The sequence below is a fragment of the Peromyscus californicus genome, unplaced genomic scaffold, assembly GCF_007827085.1.
Source record: "Peromyscus californicus insignis strain IS unplaced genomic scaffold, ASM782708v3 Scaffold_7__1_contigs__length_154581171, whole genome shotgun sequence".
Lineage (NCBI taxonomy): Eukaryota > Metazoa > Chordata > Mammalia > Rodentia > Cricetidae > Peromyscus > Peromyscus californicus.
The window spans coordinates 15743671-15770742 of record NW_026294595.1 but is presented as its reverse complement, the minus strand read 5'-3'; the positions used below and the strand labels follow the sequence as shown (position 1 = coordinate 15770742).

Below are 27072 nucleotides of genomic sequence, written 5' to 3'. Positions count from 1 at the left end.
CGAAGTGCATGATACAGAACATCTGCTTTCTGCAACACGTATTCCTCTTGGGAACATATTCCAGAAATAGCAGTGACTCTTCAGGTCATAGCCAGGATAATTGGGGAGTGCTAATGAGTAATTGTGCAGTTAGAGCCTGTCCTGCTCTTTTTATGACCGAGTCCAGTCTCCGCATTGCACCCCACCTCAGTCACATACCTAACCACAGAATGCAATATCCCTGGGCCTATGCACCTCAGTAACGGTCTTGGGCATTGCAGGGAAAGCATATGGATATATCAGAGATGAGAAGACTCTACAAAGTCAGAAACTGGTCAGGTACAATATGCAATAATGGTTCTGCTGCTTCTGGACTATGTAAAAACGGAAGACTTCTCATGTAAATGGAAAATATGTATGGGGATGATGTCAGTTCAAATAACCCCAACAGAAGGGACCTGTGCCAGTGGTGGTGGCACACGCCTTTAATCCCAGCACTCGGGAGGCAGAGGTAGGCAGATCTCTGTGAGTTTGAGGCCAGCCTAGGCCACAGAGTGGGTTCCAGGACAGGCTCCAAAGCTACACAGAGAAACCCTGTCTCAAAAAACAAACAAACAAACAAACAAACAAACAAAGGGACCTTTATCCCAGACTCCTAATGCAATGCCATGAAACTTCTAGGACCACAACCTTGTGCAGCACCTCCGAATGCACACTGTGAGTGGCAGACAAGGGCAGGCAGGTAGGGAAATGAACACAACCACAGCCTTCTTGTCCATCTCTAGGGGCACAGGAGAGGCTGAAGGACGGGACATTGGGAATCTGGCCCAGCAGAAGAAAGCCCAACTACCCCCCGGCCCTCTGGATTTATTGGGCACTCTCACGCTGAACATCAAGGTAAAGAAAACGAGGCGGAACCCAAGGAGTTCCTGGGAAGCAGGGCTGTCACCATCAGTCTGGTCACATCTTCTGGTTCTCCACCAGAAACCTAAACAGTCCACCCTGATTTCACGCCCCAGGATCTCCACCAGGAACCCAACCTCACTCTCCTGACTATGCCATAGTAAAATGCTGAACACAGACCTGTGAGAGACAGACAAGGGCAGGTGGGAAGCTGCAAGCAGCTGCAGCCTTCTTGTCCATCTCTAGGGCATAGGAGGTGAACACTCATTCATTCAAGGAAAACTGTCCATTCCCAGCACAGTTCTTGAACAATCGTGGCAAATGAGACAAGAGGAGGCCTGTCCCCCCAGCAGCCAGCTCTCTTAGCCTCTTCCTCCTCTATACCCCACCTTACAGGGAAAAGCCCTCAGCAATTCTACTCGAGCGACTGAACAACCGAGCAAGTGAACGAGCAGTTAAACAGATGAGAAATAACTGAGCAAGTGAACAGGTGGGTGTGATGGTTGTTGCTGCCTGTCAGCAGATCGAATCACCCAAGAGATGAGCCTCTGAGCATTTTCTCACCAGTCTAAATGTAGGGAGCATCATCCCAAGGGCTGGGGTCCCAGACTGAAGGAGGAGGAGGAAAATGGAGCTGACGCCAGCATTTATCTAGGACTGTGACCAGCTGTCGCCCGCTCCTGCTCCCATGCCGTCCCCCCATGCTAGGATACACCACTTCTTAAACCATAAGCCGAAATTAGCTGGGCGGTGGTGGCACTGCCTTTAATCCTAGCACTCTGGAGGCAGAGGCAGACATATCTCTGTGAGTTCGAGGCCAGCCTGGTCTACAGAGCAAGTTCCAGGACTGCCAGGACTACACAGAGAAACCCTGTCTCAAAACAAAAAAAACAAAACAAAAACAAAAACAAAAGAACAAAAAAACTATAAGCCAAACTAGACTGTTTCCCTTAAGTTGCTTTTTGTGAGATACGATCATAGAATCAAGTCATTAACACGATGAACAAGTGAACAAGGAAATAGGTGAGAGAAGATGAAGGAATGTGTGAGTAAATGAAACGAGCGGTCAGAGTATCAACTTAGTGACCGGGTAGGTGAAGGAATGAACATGCACACAGATGGAGAGCCCCTGGTGTCCTGCTCGTCTGCCTTCCTGAATATGGTCTCTGGCATGGGAGATTCACATGACGTGATTGTGCAGGGCTGTCAGCAGAACCTGGCTTCAAACAACTTTGACTTCTGAACCCAGACCATTCCATGAGGCCCTTGCTGTCTAGAAACAAATCACATCTAATTTATGTAGCACAGTAACTGTTTCCTCATTGATTAAAGGAGCTAGAACACAGTAAGGCCTTCCCAGCTCCTCTGGTTTAATGAAACTCCGACATGCAGTTAGGGCTGGGAACAGACATACACATTGGCTCCTGTCTCCAAAAGAAACGGCGGAGAGGAAAACCTAAGTCCATCTGGGGAAACTTTTAAAGCCCACATATGGAAGTAGGGTTCAGTTGGTACAGTGCCTGCCTAATTTGCACACATCTCTGGGTTCAATCACCAATACTTCAAACAACAACAGCAGCAGCAACAACAAAACCCCACACACTACATTTGCTCTCAAAGCCCTCTGAGCATTATACAAGAGTATCTCCACTGTCTCTTCACCCTCCCCCGCTCCCGCACTGGGCCTCCATGTTCCATCACAAGACAAGCCTTGGGAGAAGGCAGGACACTTCTGTGCAAAGAGCCCTGGAAATGTTTCTTGACCCCCAGGCATAGGCACTCTCCTGAGGACCATATTGAGGGTCTCAAAGACTGTGTCTCTGTCCCAGAGCTGCACCAAGGCATGGGGTCATAAGGAACGCGCTCCTGAAAGGGGGACCAGCGCTGTCACATACGAAACTGGGGACGTCCCTAGGCCTCAGACCAACACCTGAGGGGGACATGCACATGGAACTGTCTAAGACCACCCTGGCCCTGTCTTGAGAGCCACAGGCAATGACAACCCTGAGGACCACAGAGTGCTGGAGCTCACTCACCACGCAGCTGGGTCGTACTCAGCCCAGACTCGAATGAATTCGTCTAGGTGGTGTGGCCCTAGGATGGAAGAGTCCCGCGTGAGGTACTCAAAATTGTCCATGATCACAGCAACAAAGAGGTTCAACATCTGCAGGGAGGAAGGAGGAGAGGTGAGGCAACTCCAGCGTGCCTTCTTACCTGCACTCAAGCTCTGTCCACAAGCAGGAGGAGGTCTCTGGACAGTAGAGGTCACTCCTATTGGGTAAGGACAGACCTGCTGTCCCTACAGACCTCCTTGCACTGGGACTTCTAGTGTCACCTCAGTCTCAAGGATTCTTAATCCCACAAATCCCAATTTTTACTTCTGAAAAAACAGAAAGACTGAAAGACAGAAAATTATTTCCCTACGCACCCTTGTCAAAAATGAACTGAATGGACTATAAGCAGTACTCTCATACTGCCCAGCCCATGGCCTCCCGCAGTATACTCAATAACCCTATGTTACTAATCTGAAACAATAAATAGATATAAAAACCAATGGCCACAGTGTTTTAACTATTTCTAGATTATTGACTGTCTTTGACTGGCTTATAAATCAATCTTTATGTCCACAACACTATTTTGATTACTATTGTTTTGTTTGAGGACTAGGCTGGCCTAGAACTTGCTGTATGGTAGAAGATAACCTTAAGTTTCTGATCCTACACCTCCTAAGTGTTGGAATTATAGATGTTGTGTCCACCACACCCAGTTTATGCCATGCTGGGAATCAAACCCAGTGTTTCGTGAAGGCTGGGCAAGCATTCTGCTGCCCCCTATAATAGGTTTGAAGTAAGTTTTGAAATTGGGGAAGGTAAATCCTTCAACTTTATATTTCAAGATTGTTTTGGCTATTTCCTGGCAACTAAGTATATATTTGAGGATCTGCCTTTCCCTTTCTGCCCAGAGTATTGCCACTGTGATAACACTAAGTTCCAATTCACAGACATGTGATGTCTTTTCCCAGTTAATTAAGGTTTCTTTTACTTCTTTTCATTAATGTCAGCAGTCTTCATTTGCTCCTCGAAGTTTCACATTTACAGAGTGACCTAATAGCTCACTAAAACTCAGACTCCAGGCTAGAGAGATGATTCGGTTGGTAACGTGCCCATTGCAGAAACACGAAGACCCGAGTTTGGATTCCCAGCACCATGTAAAAGTCAAGCATAGTGGCACACATATGTAACCCCAGCACTACTGAAGCTCAGGAACTATACAGCCTAGCCAAAGTGATACGCTCTAGGTTCAGTAGAAGACCCTGTTTCAGATAAGGTAGAGAGCAATTGAGGAAGAGACCTGACATAAACCCCGGGTTTCCGCATGCACACGCACCACCCCCCCATACACATGCACACACCCATTAAAAACACAGACATAAAAGGGGAGGAGGCTGGAGAAATGACTCTGCAGTTAAGAGCACCCGTGGCCCTTTCAGAGGACTGGAGTTAGGTTTATGGCATCCATGTAGGTGGTGCACAACTGCCTGTGACCCTAGCTCCAGAGAATATAACGCCCTCTTCTGGCCTTTTGGGACACACTTATACACACAGTGAGACAAATATATGCAAAAATAAAAATAAGGGAATCTTTATTTTTAAGGAAAAACCCCTCAGATTTCTGGATCCTTTCCCCAGAGCTATAGTAAGTCTGAGCAGGGCCCAGCACTCCCTCCTCCTCTTCTCCTTGTGTATATGTGTGTATTGTGTATACTTTCTCTTGTTTTCTTGTGTGGACACTGGGCACCGTGTGTCCATATGCATACATCCCAGCCAGAGGTTGACATCAGGTGTCTTTCTTAATCACTTATCCATCCTTTTAAAAAAAACCATTTATTTATTTATTTATTTACTTACTTACTTATTCATTCATTTATTTACTTATTATGTATACAGTGTTCTGTCTGCATGGATCCCTGCAGGCCAGAAGAGGGCACCAGATCTTGCTACAGATGGTTGTGAGCCACCATGTGGTTGCTGGGAATTGAACTCAGGACCTCAGGATGAGCAGCCAGTGCTCTTAACCTCTGAGCCATCTCTCCAGCCTCCATCTTATTTTTAAAAACAGGATCTCTCCCTGAACCTGGAACTCACTGACTCTGCTACACTGACTGTGTAAAGAGCTTCAGGGATCCAATTGCCTCCATACTGTGCTCCCCTCAGCACTGGGGTTACATACAAGAAGCAGTTTTCACACAGGTGCCGAGGAACTCGGGTCCTCTTGCTTGGGTGGCAGGCACTTTACCAACTCAGCCACTTCCCGAGGGTTCTGCACTTCTAACAAGCACTCAAGAGCTTCATGCTGCCTAGGCCACACATGAGTTGCTGGACTGTGCATCACAGACACTCCAACACAAGGATAACTCATCCTTATCTCCAGCCCCAAGGTCTGCGCAGTGTCTCCTTCCTGCTAACCCATGCCTGCAGATCTTCCTGCATCCACCAGAGGGAGGACCCACACTTAATGCTTAGAAAATTCCAGAGTGTGGCTTTCTTTTCTCTTCTTCACTCAGCCCTACCTTCAAGTTGTAGGCTGGTCCTTCCCAATCCTCACAACCTTCTCTGAACCACTCACTGGAGCTCACAACAGTCTCCCCACTCACTCTGCAGCTCCATCCCTTACTGTCCAAGGTTCCCACCACGTGCCTAAGGACCAGCTCCCGTCCAACCCTTTACACCTCATCCTGATGTCACTTATTCATCACCCCAGGCACACTGCTTCATTTGAACTCCATTACCACAGTGGACAAGGGCCTCAAGCATGGGGCTGGCATATAATGCGGACTGAGTCAAAACCAGGAACCAACAAAGGTGATGCCCCAGGACAGGTTGACATAGACAAAAAAAGGACTCACCAGAAAGGAACAAAGGAAGATGAAGGAGACAAAATAAAAGTAGGCAAAGTCGCTCCCACATTCGCTGGCGTTGGCATATGGGTCGCAGGCCCTGTTGCCCAGACAAGACAGCATGATCTCATGCCAGGCCTCCCCAGTGGCACTCCTGAGAAGGACAGAGCTGTAAGCACACAAAGGCAAGTCCAGAGGGAGCTGTCCAGTAAACCCAGAGCCTGACTGGCAGAGTCCTTGGGACAGCTGGGTAGAGGGAACCTCCTGTACTGGGTTCCTGCACAAGTGCAGAACCTGTGACAGGAGATCTCCAAACCAACCACCAACTGAGAAAGTACTGGAAGTGAGCTACCGCACTGGGAGCTTGGGAGCTTGCCCACTGTGGACAACATGTTCCAGCATACTCCTAACTTTCAGAACTCAGTCTTCCTCACCCGCGTCAGCCTTTAACTCAGTGGCAGTCTAGCTGCCACTCTCCACATCCTGCCCACCAGCCTGCCATCAGGAAGTACCACCGTTCCCCTTTGTCACCCCGGAGCGAGAGTGCCTAAGTGACCGCCCACTCTGTTTCACAGGGTCCCAGCAGGTCCAAAGTGCAGCTGGTCTTTTCACTTCCTCACTGCTTCCAGGATTCTTGTCATTCACTGCAGAAGCCCAAACTCCCAAACCTTGCCTGGGATGCGGGAACTTGCAACCTACCCTTTTCCTACCCTTACATCACCCCTTCTCTGCTCAGAAACAATGTGCTAGAGGCTAGGTTGGCACAGGGGTCACAGGATTCCTCCCCCGGGTACTTCTTTTCTGTCTATCAAGAGGCTAAGCCAGACAAGAGCCCTTTAGAAACAATAAATACAAAGTAAAATAACGGGAAGGCCCACTCAACAGAAACGACTTAATTTTGGTGCCAGAAGGGAAGTGGTCCCAAGGAGTGGAATTGACCCTTGTTTATCACAAGTGAAGAGTGGACATGTTCTTTAGGCTAAGAACAGCACACCTGAACAACAGCATTAAGGCTTGTAGAAATGTCCGGAAGTTGTTGTGTCGGTTGATACTGGTGTCATCATCAAGGGCAATGTTTCCAAACACCTGAAAAGGAGAAAAGCAACAGAGTGCCAGTGCTGAATTTTGAGAGCTAAGCTCACTCGACGAGGCAAGAGAAAGTGTGCAAGCAACATTAAGGACAACACACGGGATTGGGGTTGCCTGGGGGCACTCATGCAGCTGGGGCACTGAGGCTTACCCACAGATGCAAGTCTGAGTGGCCCGGATAAAAGGGGGTTGGGTTCTGCTTTGACTAGGAAGGAAGCCTTTCTGGTCACTCTCTAGTACAAAACTGTAATTAGGTTGCTAACAGCTTGGGGAATGTCCTTTGGAATCTCCTGTACAAATAGCACAGTGTGCTTTTAGGCAATCTAATAGGCTGTGTTCAGGGTAAGAAATGAAGATGAGTCAAGAGCCATGCTGAGTGAGCTTAATACCCAGACCAAGTGAAAGTCTATGAACTACCACACTTCCACAAAGATCAGGAAAACACATGCTATTGGATATCCACAGACAAAAGCAACAAAAAATGTGCATGTTTGTTTCAAATAGCATCAAATGTCAGAAAAGTTTTAAACTGAGAAAACTTCAATCTGAAATAAGAGTCTTAGAACTCAGATAAAGCTCAAGGCTTTGGTACTTCCCATCCATACTGTTAGGAAGCGGCCAAGTTTAGAGTTAGGATGCTGATTTACATCTTTTGAATGTTCTTTTGCCCCAAAGAATTAGCACAGTGTCCTTTGACAAAATAAAGAAAAACTAAGTTATTGTCAAGTTCAGTGATCTGGGGGGATTCTACTTACGCTCTGGAAAGGATTTCATCAGGGCCATCTGACCTATAAAGGAGCCCTTTAACTGGCTGCCAGAAAACACAACAGCCACCAGCCAGATGCTGGTGCCTCATCTAGAAATAAGTGCCTGGACATCCTAAGCCCTGCTGGACCTCACTTTTAAAAACACCAAAGTATGGCTTCCCAGAGAACTGGGAATGAGCGAAATAGGTTGCTGAGAGCTCAACCTGCGATGTCTTGGCTTCCTCTGCCACAAAGCAGTGCTTCTGGGGCCTAATTCAATGTTTACACCAGCATCTGGTTCACAGCAGATGATCACTTCATTGTATTATTATCATTTAGTGACAGTGGCCTGTATCCCTTTCACCCAGCGGACAGGAGCCCTGTGTCCATCTGGGCAGGAGGCACCCACCTGCATGCCGATGATGGCGTAGATGAAGAACAGCATGGCAATGAGGAGGCACACGTAGGGCAGCGCCTGGAGACACATGAGCACATCAGCTCCAAGGCATCCCTGAGGCTACACAGACCTCAGCCTGGCCCAACTCCACCCCACTGACCACTGAGCCCTTCAGCAGCAAGAGACCCTGTCTGCTTCTCTGTGACCTGAGAGCAGAAGCCTATCTCAGAGTTGTACAGGCATTGGTGAAATAATCTATGACTCACTCAGAATGTCTTTACAAAACTGCTTTAGGAGAGCAGATGCCAAAGGGGCACACATGACCTGCCCTAGCTCAGCCTTCCAGAGGAAGGTCCACTCTGGGTGAGAGAGAGGAAGCATGGTACAGGAAGAGAAACAGAAACTACCCCAAGGGAGCTGTCCAGCCCACACTGGAACCCTGCTTTACCTTAAAGGACTGGACGAAGGTCCACAGCAGGATGCGGATGGTGTAGCCCTGGCGAAGCAGCTTGATGAGCCGTGCTGCTCGGAAGAGGCGGAGGAAGCTCAGGTTGATGAAGTTGTTCTGCAAAGAAGAGGCATTGTTTCCCACTCTACGGAACCTCTCTCACAAAGCGCAAACCAGCTGCTTCCATCCTACAACCTTCCCCCAAGTCCCTGTGACTCCCCAAAGAAATGTGGTTAAAAGAAATAAAAACCAAGTCATTGCCTTAGTCTAAGCAGCAACTGGCTGCCAGAAATCCTTCCAGAAGAAAAGCTTGTCACTATAAGTCACTTCTCATGCAGCAAGCCAGAGAAAACTCCCTTCACACTAGGGCTGTTCCCCAACAGTAAGGGACATAAAAAAACAAACAACCTCTCCAAAGTCCTTCCTGTCTGCCAAGTAGTGCTGGGAGATCACCTATGAGCCTCCAAGACTGGCAACCTCTCCTAGAACACTGCCAAACTGTCCAGGAACTCTCCAGTGGGCATTCCTGAAGTGACCCCTGCCTGAGCTTAGCAGCCAATCTTCCATTCTGGGCTCAATCAGTAAAGGTCTTGCCTGTCTGAGACACTGGCTGGCTTCTCTGGGACTGGTCCAGGCATCAGCAGACATCTCCTAAGGGGTAGGTATGGTCACTGCTGCTCTTGCCATAGCATCTACCTGTGCCACCCATACTCAACAGGCCTCTGCTCTAGAAAACCCAGGGCATCTGGCATTGCTCCCTCAACCAAGGGTTCAAAACCAAGCATACAAAAATTAATAAACCATTAAACCCCAGACTCTAAAGATTACCTGACCCTGGGCACCTTGAATTATTGGCAGGCTTTTTCAGGGTTCTGGCTCTGAGGAGGCATCCATGCATTGCTAGGGGACCTGTGGGGCCAGGTGTTTTCTGCCTATTTAAACACCAGGTGCCTATACGATCACCTGAAAGCAACTTCCTACCATCTGGCATTTTTCAATATGCAAGCAGCTCAGGCTCATACACGTTTGTGTTGTCAAGATTCGGTGACAAATAAAAAGGAAAGAGAACACGTATGTTGAATGAAACAGTACAGCAGGACAGTGCATGCAGACACAGAAGCAGGGTAAGCCTGAGAAGATGCTCCAGGGCTGCCCATCCTGGCAGAGTATACATTCAGTGGGGGAACAGGTTTCATGCTTACTTTCAGTGGACACTTCTGTCTTGTCTGCTGTTTCCACTCTTGGGGACATATTTTTATGGTTCTCAATCAGAGTAACAGCATTTCTGGACTGTTTATGCAAGGGGGTGGTATAGCCACCTTGAAGGTGACTCTGGGAAGGATGTTGGAGACCAAGAAGCAGGACTCACTTCAAACACTACACACAAGGTTCTGCAGACACAGGGGCCCCAAACTATGTCCAAATCAGCAAGGGGGCAAATACCACCTCAGGGCATGACCCTGAAAGATGACAGAGCCTGGCAGATTCCTAGCTCAAAATGAGGACAGTCTCACTATAGATATGGTAGCCAAGAACCACTGTCTAATACCAAAGATGAGGAGACAGAGAGGTAAGCACCTGCCCCACTCAGGCTTCTACTTTAAAACTGACTGTTCAGCTGGGTTTGAGGGACAGGGATTATAACAGTACAATGCTTGCCCAACTCAAAGCAGCCTGTACTGAGGTACCTGTCAGAGAGAAGACTTCCTGAAGATTTGGGGGACAGTAAAGGCTCTCTGAACTAAAGGCAGGACAGAAGACAACAGGGATGGTGAGGAGGTGCTGTAAACAATAGCATATCTAGATGACCTTGGGGAAGAATGCCAGACTGGACCATGGTCATCTCTACTTTGTTAACAATGATTCACACCCCTCCATCCAAGCTTTTCTCTTGGGAGCTCCATAAGTGCTCAGGACTGGATGGGGCAGTAATAGATAGGCAACCCTAGAGTACCATAGACGGTGATAACTGCCAGATGCCCCAAGCACTGAGTGATGGGCTAGGCACCACCATGCCAATCACATGCAGGATGGCAAAGGACAAGCATACAGCTGTGCATTGTGTACTTTCACCTCTGGCTTGGTGATCTCACCAGTGGCAAGCATACCTGTCCTGTGCTCCCAGGACCCACGGTTTCTGCTGCACAGGAAGTGGTTCCACTACCAGGACCGCCCTTGCTTCTGCCTCCCTAGGCTGCAGGTAGTCTCACTGTAAGAATCACTGCCCTTGAGGGGACACCAGTCCCTAACACTTGGGCCTCGGCCTCCCTGCTCACAACCTGGAGACACCAGAGGAATCCATACCCAGGTGATGAGGCACAACTGGTCTAGGGGTGTTGGAAGTACACTAAGCATCGTAAGACACTCCCAACAAGGACAACTGGCCTCTAGTTAGTCTCAAGATAGGGAGAACTTGCTCCTGAATGTCACCTGAGCATAAAGCCCAGACCTATGGACACCTGCTGGTCAAGCACCAACGGAGAAAATACTGTATTTCTAAACCAGCTACTCTCTTTTGTTAACTCTAAAGGGGACACATTTTGAGGGGTGTGGGGAGGGAAAGAGACAGACAGACATTAGATGTCATGTGTGCTATGAAGAGGAAGAGACAAAGAGGTGAAGCTGCCTGGCCTGGCTGGAGGCCATAAAGAAAACACGCCACAAGCATTTCTGCAGTACCATGGTATCTCCTCAAAACTCAAACTTACGCAATTCCAGCTATAACATCCTAACAGGGATATCAAATATCTGCCTGTGTGGTTGAACTCTCACAGCCACAATAGATGAGTTGCTACCAAACTCCCTTACCTTCTTAAAATCCTCAAGGACCTGGAAGAGGCCTAGTGGCACTTAGGAACCTGACCAAGACATGCTCACATATCTGTGATATGCAAAGGGACATGGATGGGGATCCATGTGTTCTAATATACTGGGGCAGTCTCCTCCAATTCAGGCCCTAAACAAACTGTTCTGAATCATGTAACCCGAGTCTCCAAACCCTCCCCTAAACCTTATGCCTCAGCTCTGACACTCTCAGGAAGAGCTTGTCTACAAAGGATGGATGCTACTGGGGTGTGGTGGTTTGAAGTTGTCCCCTGTAAGTCTCAGACATTTGAATACTTGAACAGCCACAGAATATTTGAACAGTCACTGGTTGAGGAGGACTAGGAGGTGTGGCCTTTCTAGAGGAAGTATGTCACTAGGGGTAAGCTTTGAGGTTTCAAAAGGATTGCCCTTCTTGCCCCAGGCTGCCTGCCTGCCGCACTCCCTGCTGTTAGGGTGATGGACTAACCCCTCTGCAGCTGAAAGCCCCCAATACTTCCCCTTCTGTAACTGCCCTGATCATGTAGCCTGATCACAGCAATAGAAACCAAGACTACCACGTGGGGTCTTCACCAGAGGCCACCTTGGCAAGGATGTGTATTCTCTGTGTTAGGCACAGTAGTAGATAAGTGTGCAACAGAAACCATGGATTCACAGGGATGAGGACCAAATACACCCTACAAAACCTTGCAAATTTGAATGAGTTTCAGCAAAAAGACCTGCCCCAGGTACTGCCCACCACGCAGCCCATAAAGCCCCACTCCCTCTCTTCAGACAGTCAAACAGCCTCTTAGAGGTCTCCAGAAACCCTTGCTGCCTTAGAAAACACACGAAGAGGCCAGAGGTGAGTAAGTGCAGCAAAATCTTGCTCATGCCTCAGAAGGCAGTGGGCAGAGGCCCTGAAACAAGAGAAGGGGAGCAGAGCAAGCAGAGAAAAGAGGTATAAGAACCGTTTAAAGTCGTGAAACCAACCGTTTCCTATATGTGATGTTTTCATGGATGGGTTTTTGCATAGTATTTACAAATTGGGGTGGTTTGAGCAGCAGGTGCACAACATACAGACGGAGACATGGGTTTTCGCATTGTATGTTGGTTGGATGACGTGAGTCAGCGGTAGGTTAAGGGAAATCAAGAACAAAAACAGGAAACAAAAGAGATAATGAGTCATCAACACAAGCCCAAACTCAAACTCTGAATACTTAACTAGAAAATGTAGGATTTTGTTAAACCACACAATTTTCTCAAAGTGTGTCCGTTCAAAGCATGTTTCTGAAATCTATAGGTTATGCAGACAATGGGATTCATTTGCATTTTGTTTGTAATGCAAATCCAAAGATGAGTCACAGACACTTATCATTATTATTTTTATTTCCAGGCAAAGAAATCAATGTCAGTTTTATGAAAGCTCAGAGCCCTCTCCTAGGCAGGCACTCTTGCAACATCTACTGGTTTTGAAGTTGGAGATGGAAACTGACACTCAAATTTTTGCCTAAGGAAAAAAAGGGCATTTGCAAAGCAAATGTACAGAATGCTCCAAATGAGAAACACACAAACAGAGTACTGCTCAGTTGACATGATGGCTTTCCTTTCATCTCATCTCCTTCAGGCACAGTAAGAGTCGGGGGCCCGAGCTCCAAGAGCAAGTGGCCAAAACATGAGTTTTCACAATACCTGGTCTCCCAGCCTCCCAGCAGCCCTGCTGGGCACTAAGGCTCCTGATGCTTTGGACCAGACCGTACACAATCACAGGCTGCCATAGCTGACCATCCAGGAACAGAAAGGCTGGTTAATTTCTGCTCCTGCACCGTATGCCTCTGCCTGGAACAACGCTCTACACACCAGTGATGTCAGCCAGTTTCTGGCCTTTGCTTGCAGCCTTCTTCTTAGGTATTTTCAGCAATCAGTAATCCAGCTCTCTCTAGGAAAGGAGACTCACCCATGTGGAAGCCCCTAGCACTATCCTTACAATTAGGAACCTGATGTTTGGATCACTTTATCTGGTAAATAAAGAACCCTGTTTCCAGGGGGGCAGTACACTGATGGCAGAACCCACATTTGGACTAACACTTCCAAGTGAGGTGCACTGTGGTGAGCAGCCACTTTTGAGAGGCTATAAAACCAGGAACTGGAAAGACAAAATGCCTTGGCTTTTCTATTTAAACGGCAAGTTCTGGTTTTTCTTCTTGAAATAACTGCATCATTAGCATTGTAAAACCATGAAACATAACATATATACAAACAAGTCTGCAAAAATTAGTTTGAAGAAAAGTAAAAACAAATCCCATGTAGTCGCCATTCAGCTTAAAAAGCATGAGCATCTCCATCGCTTTTGATTTCCTCCTATTTTTCTTGCTGATATCTAGAGGTGGCAGCAATTTTAATACTTACCAGTAACTGCTTGTCCTTACAGTTTTACCACAAACTCTTACAGTGTGCTATGTGTTTGCCTATTTTGCCTTTGCAGTGGTAGCTTGTGCAAACTTTCCTTGATTTGTTTGGCTCTGACAAGGAATAGACACCAGAGAAGCATGCACACCGATGTGGTTGTCACTCACGCACAGACACTGCTATTTTCTCAGTATTGATACACGCCAGAAGTTGACACACTCCACTGCTGCTGGGTGCCTAGACATCGCTGTGCTGCTATGGCATCCATGTGAAGAGCTAAGCTGAAGATGTGCATATTACAACTTCTTGGCTTCTATAAAAATTCTCCATATAGACTAGACCAGTGGACAGCTGTGTGAGAGTTCTGGATGGCCTGCGCCCTGTCAACCCTAAGCATTCGACTGTCTGGTAGTTGACAGACCAGGTGGTATAAAATGGCAATTCAATGGCATTTCAGTTTGTGCTTCTCTGATTACAGACAAGGCTGACTGCCTTCTCCTATGCTAATTGGTCCTTTATGTTTTCTAATTTGTAAACTGCCCAATCATACCTTCTGCTCATTTCCCCATTTTGTTGTTGTGTTTTTCTCACTCACAGAAGGTCCTTGTTGCTTAGAACCTTCCACGACCCACTTCTGTAGCCTCATAGGCTGGCTCCTGCTCATCTCCTTGGTCACCACAGGACTCAGTCACTCATCCCTTATTGACCTCATTCAGTCTTACATACCCAGTACCATTTTATATACTCACTACCACAAATTTCATGTAGCTGGCATGGTTTTCTTCACTGAACTCCAGGGCTATCTGTCCAATAGCCTACTGGACAATTCTTCAAGGAAGTGAGGAAGTGCACCAGGAAACTCAAACCTAAGATGTCCAGCTACATCCCAAACTTCCACAACAAACCTGTTCCTAAAATATTCACATCATTAACCACATCAACCATATATCTTTCCCATTTCTACTCACTGTCATCCATTTTTCCAAGTGCTTACACCACAAATTTCATGTCACCTTTGCTTCATCTTTCATGGCCTCATATCTGGTTCATCCATTGCTCTAGCTTCAAATTATAGTTAGAATTTGATAGTTTCTCATCCACGGCTCATTTCACAATTCCACAGCCCAACTCCCAGCAAAAAAGTTCCGCAGTGAACATGGCCCACTGACCTCAACGTCTCAGGGCCAGAACCCAGTGTTATATTAACTTCTTTCCTGGGGTGGGCACTTCCTGGAAGGTGGATGTTCCCTGGCCTCCCTGCTAGAAGCCTTTAGCTAGTAACTAACAGTAGTTGATAAAGACACCCCCAGCTTCCTAGTCACTTGACAAGGACAGGCATGTTTCACACTCACTCAGAACTCCTTGTTAGGTAACTTCTAGTAGTAACTAGCTTTGTGGGTGACACTCTGCCCTCTGGCGCTTCACTACTTCCCTACCAGTGTTTCCAAGACCAACTTCCAAATGAAGAACGTGCACCACACTCTGGCCTCAGGCTCTGCTTCTGGGAAAGACCAGTGGAGACAGCTACTTGCTGCTGCAGTTGCTCTGTGCCTCATTCCCAACAAAAAAGCCAGACACTTTAATAGCCATTATATCATCCCTCTTCACAAGACCACTTACTCAAAACAGAAGCCCAAGTTACATTTGATACGAGCCTACCTACTCCCTGCTCATGATGCTTAGCAGCACTCCCTGCTAGCCCCTGGACAGCACCATGAACAGAAGTTAAACCTGAAGGACCTTCTTCCAAGCATGGCTGATTTTTCTCCATTTTCTTAACCAATTCCTATCTCATGATTTTTTCTTTTTTTTTTCTTTTTTCTGGTTAGTTTTGCATGTAAGTGGTCATCAAATGACTTAATATAGCTGGACTTTTTGAGGGTGTCATCTGAGGGTGTCATCTTGGCCCTTCTGATGTATTCAAATGCATTCTCAACATGGAGCTTCTGTGTGAAAATATCTTGATTGCATGACCATAGATAAAAGGTGATGTACCAGAGCACGGGATACTCTGCAGTTGTTAAACCACTAAAGAAAATGGCATCCCTTTCCCAGCAACAGTTAACTGCTAATAGCCCCTCAGGGAGGGATAAGGCCTCATGAGTCCCTCCCCCACCCCTGATGAAATGGTTAACAGCTCAGTCTTGGGCATAGGGCTAACCACACTGCATGGGGTTTCATGTGTGTAAACATTCATGTGTGTATGGGCATGCAGGCGTATATTTTGTATATGCACATGGAGGCCAAAGGTCAACCTCTAGGTTTCACCCTCCTTACTTTGTTTTGTTGTTGTTGTTGTTGTTGTTGTTGTTGCTGTTTGTTTGTTTCAGACAGGGTCAGCATCAGACTGACCAGTATAAAAGTCCATAGAATATCAACTCAGGGCAAGCAAAGGAGGCACACAGAAGGCAGTGGTCACAAGCTGATCTACCAGGGTACAAATACATCACTCAGTACATCACCAGTGAAACAGTGGCCAAAGCACTGGACATGTGCTTTATGGGGAGAGAATACTAAACATCAAGTTGAACTAGTGCCCCATGGAGGGTACTGGAGTTCTCACCAGCCCTCCAGGGACCCAGTGTGGACTTTGTGTTCATCTTCCTAACTTTGGAATCAATGAATCCTGTTCCAAAGGCTGGGGAAATTCCACAAAAGAACACCCAAAGCTATGGCAGTCACATGACTGAAAGGGGACTTCCTCAGAAAACCAGCATTGCTATGCAAGGAATTTCCATATTGGCCAGTGTATCTGACCCTAACTGCTGAGAAGGGCAAAGCTGCTGCCACACGATGGACAAGTGAGAAGTCCACGTAGGACTTAGAGCTCCCAAGGCCTTTCCAGATGCCATGGCTGGTCTTACACTGTGACTGGACTATCACACTGACCAGAGGCAGACAAGTGAATGGCAAACAACAGGGTAAGGATATGGATTGCCTCATTAGGCCAGAAACCAGAGCATTAGACGATTGGCCATTTGTCTGGGGCTCTAGAAGTGAGTAGAGAGACACAGTGATGACATCAGCTCACTTGAACTAACACACCAGAGAGCTCCAGTCTGTCTCCCAGGGAACCAGGAGGTATTATCTGAAAATATGCTACATATTCAACACGAGCTCTGAGTAAAGTAGGGCCTGCTCTCCAGTGTGTTTCTGTGACAATGGCACCAGTGCTGTCCTTTGGCTCAACAACCAATGTAGCCAGAGTCCACTTCCCTCCATACACACATGCAGGGAGCTGTTAAGGGCTGCAGCCTGACCCCTGGTACAGCCCTTGCCCATGCAGTTCAGAGGTAAGATCCTGCAGCTCTCTTTCACTGCGGAGACATCTCTGAGGGGAGGCCTGCCCCGTCCCAAAGGTCCCTGGGAATGATTCAATCCTCCCTTCATACTTGGTTCAAGATACAGCATTTCTTATCCTTCTCCTACCATAGCCATTTCCTAGTCTTTACTTAATTTTTCTTTTTTATACATTTTTATTTATTCTTCTTTCATATAATACGCCCTGATCACAGCTTCCACTCCCTCTACTCCTTCCAGTCCCGCCCCCCCCCCCAATTGCTTTTTCTTTTTAAGAAATAACTTTTGCCGGGCAGTGGTGGCACACGCCTTTAATCCCAGCACTCGGGAGGCAGAGCCAGGCGGATCTCTGTGAGTTCAAGGCCAGCCTGGTCTACAAAGCGAGTTCCAGGAAAGGCGCAAAGCTACACAGAGAAACCCTGTCTGAAAAAAAAACAAAAAAAAAACAATAATAATAACTTTTACATGAATATCCACTTCAGCAGCTGCTCCTAGAGATGAGACTTTCTGTTTCCAATTTAATGCATCACACTAAAAAATATTGCTTTTTTATTCCGACTCTTTGAAATCTGTTTATGCCCTGAAATTGGACAATTTTTGGAGATTATATATATATCATATATTTATTAGAGCAGTTTACAAGTCATGGTTGGCTAGTCCAACAATGACTGTCTACCAATGGAGAGTCCAAGAATCCAGTAGTTGCTCAGTCTACAAGGGGGCATGTCTCAGTTGGCCTTCAGTATGTGCCAGAATCCTGAAGAAGTAGGCTCTAGCCAGTGAAGGAATGGACTTACTAGCAGAGTAAACAGGCAAAGAGAGCGTATCTATGTATTTTTACTAAGAGTATCTCTCAATAGAGAAGTAGAGACTTGAAAATATAAATTCTTGTTGGGTTACAAATTCTTACTGGGTTTGGCTTATATATTCTTGATATCAAGTTGTTAAATATATCCAACACACACTCACACAGACACACACATGCATACACACGTACACCCCTTAAGATTCTTGTCTTCTTGGACAGCAGTTACCATGGAGCTCCAGGAGATTCTTAGGCTACCAACTTGAAAGACCTCTGAGAACCACTTAAAAAACAAGATTCATATGTTTTGTGTGTATGCACATTTTGTCTGCATGTATGGCTATGTACCATATGCATGTCTGGTGTCCAAGGGAGTCAGAAGGGGCTGTCAGATCTCCTGGAATTGGAGTTACAGATGGTTGTGAACCTCTATGTGGGTGCTGGGAATTGAACCCCGGTCCTTTCCGAAAGTAGACAGTGCTCTTAACTGCTGACCCCTCTCTCCAGCCCCAGAACTATATTCTTATCCGAGAAGACCAACTGCTGACACAATCCCCAGTCATCCAGCTCCATCTCTGGAGAACAGCAGCAGCAGCAGCAGTGACCTGCGCTGGAACTCCTGGGGCTCATGAGAAGGCAGTTACAGTGGGACCTGGGGACACACCTAGGGGGCAACCCCCTAGAAGGAAGCCACTTTGGACCCTGGATGGGGGAAAGGAAATGCTACTTACCGCAATCTCTGTTACTAAAATATCAGTAATACTTCCCAACACAGTGACAAAGTCAAAGACATTCCAGGCATCTCTGAAGTAGTTCTGGAGAAAAAGAGGACAGTCAGTGCTAGTGGTGAAGGCTTATCCAGGCAAAGACCTGTGGGTTGTGGCCACTGATCAAGAAAGGGTCAAGGGGGATAGATCTGAGCAGAAGCCCAATGACCAGCAGATGCCACCATAGCATGCAAATACTTGCAGCCTGGGTAAAGGCACAACTGAGAGCTAAAAGTCCAGAAAGGAGAATCTCAGACTTGCATGCCTCCCAGACCAGGGCAGGACACGACTCAAACAATTGAGAGCAAAGCAGCTCTTCCTTGGGACCCCCACAGTACCACATGTGTTGCAAAGGCCACTCAAAAGAGGGAAAGAATACTAGAAGAATACAGAGGAAGTTGAGGCACATACCAGAACCCCAAAGGCGATGATCTTCAATATGCACTCCATAGAGAACATGGATGTGAAGACAATGTTCAAGCATTTCAGCATCAGCTCGTACTCATAAGGTGCATCATAGAACTGCCCAGACAAATAAGGGCTGATGGGCAAGGACGTACTAGCCCCAATACCCCGACTGGAACCAATATAGCTCCCTGACTACACAGTGGGTAGAAAAATCTCTACATCTGCCCGTACCTGGGTCACCCCTCCTTGTCTTTCCAGTTCTTCCAGAACCTTCTCACTGCCTCAGCTACAAATAAGAGAGAACAGGATCCCATAGGCACCATGTGATGGCCAGGACACGAGGTCACTCAGTCCCAACATGTGCCAGCAAGAAGGGGTCCTCTACTGGGCCTCAAAATAAGACCCATACCCAAGCTGTACAGCAGTTTTCTCTGAATTCAAACATTCCCTTTAGCTGAGATTGCAAGTCCCATAAGGGGCCTTCCTGAGGAGTATAGAAACGGTAAACTGCTGGGGGGAGGGACTCTGACTAGTCTAGTTACAGAGAAGAGACTCTCAGACATGCTGAGCCGCCTGCAAGTTGTACAGAGCTCTTCAGTTACAGCTTGTGTGGTGGTTTGAAAGAAAATGGCCCCAAAGGCAGTGGCACTATTAGGAGGTGTGGCCTTGTTAGAGGAAGTGTGTCACTGGATGGACGGGGGGGGGGGGGGGGGGGGGGGGGGGGGGCGGGGGTGGGTGGGAGAGGGGGCAGGCTTTGAGGTCTCTTTTCTCAAGCTTCACTCAGTGAACTTCCTGTCAGTCAACTTCCTGCTGCCTTCTGGACAAGATGTAGGCAGCACCACATCTGCCTGCACACTGCCATGCCTTCTGTCATGATGGTAAGGGACTGAACCTCTGAAACTGAAACTCTTTGTAAGAGCTGCCATGGTCACGGTGTCTCTTCACAGCAATAAAAAAAAAAAGCCTAACTAAGACAGTCATCACTGATGACGAGGTGGGGTTTGTTTAGTTTTGTTTTTCAGTAATACAGCCACATTTGCCCTGTCCCTGTTTCTGAAAGTAATCCCAATAAAAATTCTTTGGTTTTCATGGTTGGACTTTGGTAGAATCATTACTTGGTCTGTTATGGGTTCTCTATCTGGGGCAAGTAGTAGAGTGTGTGTGTGTGTGTGTGTGTGTGTGTGTGTGTGTGTGTGTGTGTGTGTGTGTGTGTGTAATGTCTCCTCAGAAAAAGTCCCACACACAATAACCCCTAGCAAGTATGGTGGGCCTTCCGTACCTTCATCATCAGCACCACTGTGTTGAGGGCGATCATGGCCATAATGAAGTACTCAAAGGGTGGGGAGACCACGAATGTCCATGTCTTGTACTGGAATGACTGCTTGTTTTGGGGCATGTACCGTGTCAGGGGTTTGGCACTGATGGCAAAGTCAATGCAGGCCCTCTGCAGGGAGAGAAGGGGGTGCCGTGAACTCAACGCACTGCCCACCACAGCTGGAACATCCCCACCATGCTCTTTCAGGGGCCCGGATAGGAGAAGGCAGTCTAGGCAGCTAAGCTTCCTCCAGGCCCATCTGACCAGCACAGTCTCTATTTGTAGAAAGAAAGAGGCCCGCCTATGCCAGCCACAAGCCAGGGGCATGTGGAAGAAGTCTGGTGATCTTGCCCATATGCCCGTGTCCCAGGATCCCCTAACATCTACCTACCTCATTCTTTTCCAGGCTGCATTCAGACATCACCTTGTCCCCCTGTTCCTGGAAGGTGATAATGATCAAGGCCACAAAGATGTTGACAAAGAAAAAAGGGAAGACCACAAAGTAGACCACATAGAAGATAGAAAGCTCCATCCGGAACCCGGGGCTTGGCCCCTGCTCCTCATAGGTGGCGTCCACAGAGTGTTTCAGCACCCTAGGTAAGGGGAGAGCAGACTTCAGGAGAGCTTCCAGGGGAGTTTGGGTCTGTACCTCTAGGATGGGGCTCAGGTCTGCATATAAGAAATGGAGCCCAGGTCTGCACTTCAAGAGGAGGATTCATCTCTGGACCTCAGGGACAGGGCTCAGGTCTGCACCTCAGGGACAGGGCTCAGGTCTGCACCTCAGGGACAGGGCTCAGGTCTGCACCTCAGGGATGGGGATCCAGTATTCACCTCTGTGTCAGACCTCAGGGAGAAGAAGCAGGTCTGCATCTCAAGAATAGAACTTAGGACTGCATCTCAGGGATAGGGCTCATGTGTGTACCTCAGAATGAGGTTGCTTGTATTCAGGGACAGGGCACAAGTCTGTGCTTCACAGAAAAGGCTCAAGTCATACACTGGGAATGTGGTGCATATTTGTGTCTTAGGGGTGAAACTCAGTTCTCTCCTGGAAGAACAGGGCTCTTATCTATATCACACCTGACCTCACTATGGGGTTGGAAGTAGGTAAACCAAGCAGACTCTGCCTCAGTCCACTCGGTTTTTGCCAAACTAGCTACAATGGTTAGCTCAGCACTCACATGGGCCACCCCTCTCCTGTGGACACCGTGAACAGGGTCAACAGGGCCCAGAGCACATTGTCATAGTGGAAGTCATATTTCTTCCACTGCCTTGGCTGAGCCTCTACTTCCTCCTTCTCATAATCCAAATACTGACCCCTGGAAATAGGAACATAGACAAAAGTTAAAGGTACTCAGTTCAAACACACACCCATGTATCTCCAGTCAAACGGTTCCCGAAAGTTGGCAAGACCATTCCATGTGGAAAGTGCAGTCTCCACCATGACGTTGGTGAGACAAAGGCACTCCAACCACTCTACATGCAAACCCACCACCCACACCTCACTACCGATGTTAGAAAATCGGGCCACTTTCATTATCAATTTCGTTATTTATCATTGAGATGTATAGACTTCGGAACTGGTTGAGTTCACTGTTTGATGATTTTTATAATTAAATTTTATTAAGACCAAAACTTATATATATGTATATAAATCTATAAAATTCTTTGAAGAAAACACATGGCAAATCTTTATGACCTTGTTTTGGGAATGGATTCTTAGCTAGATTATCAAAATCATGAACAACAAAACAGAGGGAAAGGTAAATTGGACTTCAGCAAAATCAAAAACTTTTGTTGTTTCAAAAGACACCATAAAAAAGGAGCGGCATGGTGAGCTGGGTGAGTGGGTGGAAAATACATGCTGCCCAGACTGATGACCAGAGTTCGATCCCTAAGATGTGAGTGAGAAAAGGAGAGAACTGACTTCCACAAGTTGTCCCATGACCTCCACATGGATGCTATGGCATGTGCCCCCACCCCAAAATAAATGCAGTAAGTCATTTTTTAAATAAGAGCTCTCTTGAGGTAGTTGTGCATGCCTTCAATTCCAGTATTCAGGAAGTTGAGGCAGGGGGGTCATGAGTTCTAGCCTTGATCTTGTCTCAAGAGGGAGAGAAAAAAAAAGAAAATGAAAAGATGATCCAAATAATCAGAGAAACTATTGTTAATCTTTGATCAGTCAGAATGCTTGTAATTAGAACATATAAAATATGAATAAAATCTATACCAAAAGAGACAATCTAATTTTTAAAATGGATCAAATATCTGAATAAAAGTTTCCCTTGAAGAAGTCATACAAAAGACCAACCATTACATGAAAAATGCTCAATTATCATTAATTATTAGAAAAAAGCAAATCAAACAACACTGAGGCATCACTTTATTCCCATTAGGATAAATGTAACTAGATAAAAGCAAACAGGGCTGGCGAGAGGGCTCAGCAGGTAAAGGGGCTTGCTGCAAAGCCTGACTACCTCAGTTCAATCCCTGGGACCTACTTGGTGGAAGTTCCCTTGCGCCCTCTGACTGCACACGCTGTGCCAAGTATGCATGGCCCCCACCTTACACACACACGTAAATAAACAGAATGACAACTCAAAATAGATAAAAGCAATGAAAATAGCAAACACTGGTGAAGATCGAGAGAAATCAGAACTCTTGGGAGAATACAGAATGGCTCAGTCACTTTAAATACCATCTGGCATCTCTTCAATAGCAAAACTGTTACCATATTACCTAGGAGTTCTGCTTCTAGCTACACATGCAAGAGAAATTAAAACACACATCTACAAAAAATAGCTTGTACAAAAAAGTTGATGGCAGCATTATCTGCAATAAGCAGAAGGCAGAAACAACCCAAATATCAGGTCACAAGTGACTCAATAACTAATATGTGTGGCTGGAGAGATGGCTCAGAGGTTAAGAGCACTGGCTGCTCTTCCAGAGGACCCAGGTTCAAGTCCCAGCAACCACATGGCAGCTCACACTTGTCTATAGTTCCAGTTCCAGAGGATCTGCACCCTCACACAGGCATACATGTAGGCAAAACACCAATGCATATAAAAAGAGTAACTAATGTTTTTTATATGTGACATATTACAGAGCTGATACTAAGCTATAAAAAGGAACTAGGTGCTCACATGAGGGATGAACCTTCACATCAGTTAAGCCTCAGTTTACCTGCAGTCCCTCTCCAGTTCCTTGGATTCATCAGTGCAGTAAAAAAACTTCCCTTTGAAGAGCTGCACTGCAATGACGGCAAATATGAACATGAAGAGCATGTAAACAATCAAGATGTTGAGGACATTCTTCAGGGAGTTCACCACGCAGTCAAATACAGCCTGTGAGGGGAGAGGGCAGTGCCATCAGAGACTCCACAAGGGAGAGGCAAAGTGGAGTCCAGAGGTCATAAGGGAGAGTGGGTCACTGAGAGAGGGCAGGAGATGGGGTTAGGTAGGAAAGGGTATGGAGGGGATCACAGGGTCAGAATCTCAGCACCCACAAGACCCAGACTCCCAGAGGTATTCAAGAACCACATAAGACCCTCTAACCCATGACCACAGAAGGCACTACTGCAAGCTACCTTAACAGCTCTTTCTCTCAGGAAGGGAGCATCATCCTGGCTTTTACCAGTGGTCTGGAGGTACTAGACCAGCCACCAGGACACCCAAGGAAACTGGCCTTGCAATAGGCTGGTGCCAGACCACTGGAAGGAGCCAGAAGGGACCAGGCCTGTACAGAGAAAATGCACTGACCTTGTACACTGTCCCTGCTTTGTTCCTGCCCAGCAGCAGCATTGATACTGGGGACGACTAAAGCTTTAGACAAGGAACTGTGTCTCTGAGGACCATAGGACAGAAAATTGGAATGTGTTCCGGGATCTAGATGTGACTCAGGATCCTCACCCTGCTCCCAGAGCTGATCTACCTTCCAGGCTACCTTGAAGATGGAAAGCAATCTCTGGAGACACTAGTTAGCATACTCCAAATGCTGCCAGCTGCCTGGGCCAAGGAAGCTGCAGACCCGTGCACAGCATTCTTTTCCTGCTGCCTCAAGTCCAAGTTCCGCATTGGCCCAGGGACTCCCTGAGGCCTTTCTAGTTCACTTCCCCACATACCACTTGATACACAAGTATTAGGCCACCTTTCCCTTTCCCTGACATTTTGACTACTGTCTCTGAGGTTTACAAGTCCAAGCTGTTGAAATGAAAACCTACTGCCTAGGTTTTGAAGGCTAGTAGAGTAAAGGAGCAGAAAGCCTTTTGTTCTTGACTCGGGCTTACTAATCACTGCACTTCCTTCATCCAGGAACTCAGCAGTACCCAGCCTCTTTTGCTGAGCCCAACAGCTACATTCTGGAGTCCCTGACTCCTGGCATCCTACTGCTGTGCCCTTTGTCCTCTGTTCTTCCTTGCCCTGTCATAGTGTCCCACTTGGTGTTGGAGGTCAAGGAAGAGGGTCCTCTGTTGGGAACAGACCTCCTTGGAGAAGGGTCTTAGAGTTAAGCAAGAATGTCCCCTCATACAGGTGAACAGCTTGTGAAGACACATGCACCCACCACACACCAGCGCACCCACATGCGCAGCACACTCCTTAAGCCCCAGCTCCAGACTCCAACCTTGAGCTTAGGCAGCCGTTTGATGGTCTTGAGGGGCCGCAGGACACGCAGGACTCTCAGGGACTTGATGGTATTGATGTCTTTCCCTTTGGATCCTCTAGAAGGGAGAAGTTGCTGATGCTGACAGGCAGAGAGCTGGCTTGAGTCCAGCTCCTACCCAGTCCACCTGGTCTGTCTAATAAGGCCCTGTGCATTTTGTCTCAGGCTCCAGGTAGAGGACTTAGTGGAGGAACACTTCCCATGTCTGTCTGAGAACAGTGTGGGGCTAGGGCTAGTATCAAACCAGAGTGGCACAGCTGGTATACAAGGAAAGCTGATTTCTCAAGAGGAAAGACCCCAGGCTCTTGGCTCTAAGAGCTATTTCCACCTGCCCAGAGTTCCTGACAGACACCTCCAAGCCAGCAGAGTAGAGGTCTGTGAGCCCGCCTACGATGCTAGAATATGGGAGTGCCACCTGACTGTCATCAGCTGCAGAACACCCCTCAAGTGACCAAAAGGGAAGTAGGGGGAGAGAAAGAGATACATAAATACAGAAGCAGAGCCAGATACTGGAGTAAAGGGGGACAGAAGGACTAGACAGGTAAAAGGGACAGGAGAGAGGAGAGGGAAGGATCAGAGAGGAGGGGAGAGGAGAGAGACACCTGAAGGACAGAAGGAGAGGTAGAGAGGAGGAAAGAGAAAGACAGAGCCAGAGAAGCAGCCAGATACCAGGACCATCAAGAAAGTAGACAGGAAAAGTGGGGTGGGAGAGTCAGAAAGTTAGACAAAACTCCAGGTAATAGCAGCAAGCTCAAAAGCCTAGGATTAGAAAGAACCCTTGGGCTGGAGAGATGGCTCAGAGGTTAAGAGCACTGGCTGCTCTTCCAGAGGTTCTGAGTTAAATTCCCAGCACCACATGGTGGTTCAAAACCATCTATAGTGGGGTCTGATGCCCCACTGGCATAAAGGCATTGATGCAGATAGAATACTCATACACATAAAATAAACAAATAAATCTTTAGAAAAGAACCCCCTGGAAACCAGAGCAGACACAAATGCTGTCTCTGCCTGTTGGAGGTTGGGGATAGTAAGAATTAGCAGTCAGGGGCCAGGCCTGCAAGGCTGGGGAGGCTTCCTATATACAGGGAGCCCTATCCTAGCCAGCTCAGACATCACTCCTACCCAGACCCCTGAGCCTGGCCTGCAAGTGTGGCTGGGTCTGCCCCAAATGGCTTCCCTTGGGCTCGAGCAAAACTCTAGGATAAACAGAAAGCAGCTGTACATCCTAGGCCTTCTTCACAGGAAAGGAGAGATATGCCCCCCCCCCCCACACTTCCCTTTCCTCGGCCCCACATCTCAGAATCAGATCAAACCATCCTTAAAGCTGAACATCTCAGAAATAAGGAGGCTGAGGCAGAAGGCTTGCAAGTCCAAGGTTACCCTGGGCTGGCTTGGTGACACAAGACAACAAAACCTGCCTTTCTGTCACCCAACATTTCCAGTACCCACCTAGACCCACCTCCCTCTGGCGGAACCAGGACACAGACCAGCCAGGGTGGGTGGCAAAGCAAGAGGGGTATTTCCAAGAAGAACTGCCCACTGGAGCCACCCTCTGGACTCACGCCTTCCCCTCTCCGCTCACTCAGAGACCACAGGCTGAGTCCCACCCTTTCCCTAATACCATCTGGAGCCTCTCTGACATGCTGCCTGGAGCTCTCCAGGGCCCTTGCTAACACTCCAGCAAACTGTTCATTTCCTGCCATTTCCTTAATGGACAGAGGGTCCATGAAGACACCCAGAGGAGACACTGGGAGGTCCTGGGAGGGAGCTATAGAGAGGGAAGGAAAAAGAAAGCTGCATATCCACAGAGTAGCCACTTGGGAAAGCACTTCAGGATGTCCAGCACCATGGACCGTGGTCACTACTGGCAGCTTCTAACCAGACCCCTCACTGTTCTCTGGGCCAATGCTCCAGCCTCTAATACTCTCACTCAGATACTCTGTTCACTGAGGGCCTCCCTACCAAGGGCGACCATGCCTAGCCCAGCCCAGCCCCCAACCAGTCCCCAGAGGCATGGCAGGAATGGTGGCCTGGGGATGGCGCCTGGTAGGTAGCATGCAGCCTAAATAAGGTGAAGGTGGATGAGCAGGAGTGAGGCCATGATGGGTGGACCAGAGGCCACAGGCGTGCCATGATGTTAGGCAATATGAA

At 47.5% G+C, this 27072-nt stretch overlaps 1 protein-coding gene across 9 annotated transcripts in view; it reads right to left on the bottom strand.

Moving 5' to 3' along the window:
- The window catches only part of Cacna1b (calcium voltage-gated channel subunit alpha1 B), a 155240-nt gene that overhangs the window by 21860 nt on the left and 106308 nt on the right, over window positions 1-27072 (bottom strand). For all 9 annotated transcript variants that reach the window (XM_052722815.1, XM_052722818.1, XM_052722816.1 and 6 more), the window contains 12 exons: window positions 24883-24979; window positions 23446-23606; window positions 21444-21581; window positions 20657-20858; window positions 20230-20394; window positions 18954-19064; window positions 18507-18590; window positions 8460-8576; window positions 8024-8089; window positions 6774-6865; window positions 5789-5933; window positions 2919-3046 (listed from right to left, as the gene is read on the bottom strand). In XM_052722815.1, the coding sequence (XP_052578775.1) occupies window positions 2919-3046; window positions 5789-5933; window positions 6774-6865; window positions 8024-8089; window positions 8460-8576; window positions 18507-18590; window positions 18954-19064; window positions 20230-20394; window positions 20657-20858; window positions 21444-21581; window positions 23446-23606; window positions 24883-24979 (1506 nt within the window). The remainder of the gene's footprint in view (window positions 1-2918; window positions 3047-5788; window positions 5934-6773; window positions 6866-8023; window positions 8090-8459; window positions 8577-18506; window positions 18591-18953; window positions 19065-20229; window positions 20395-20656; window positions 20859-21443; window positions 21582-23445; window positions 23607-24882; window positions 24980-27072) is intronic.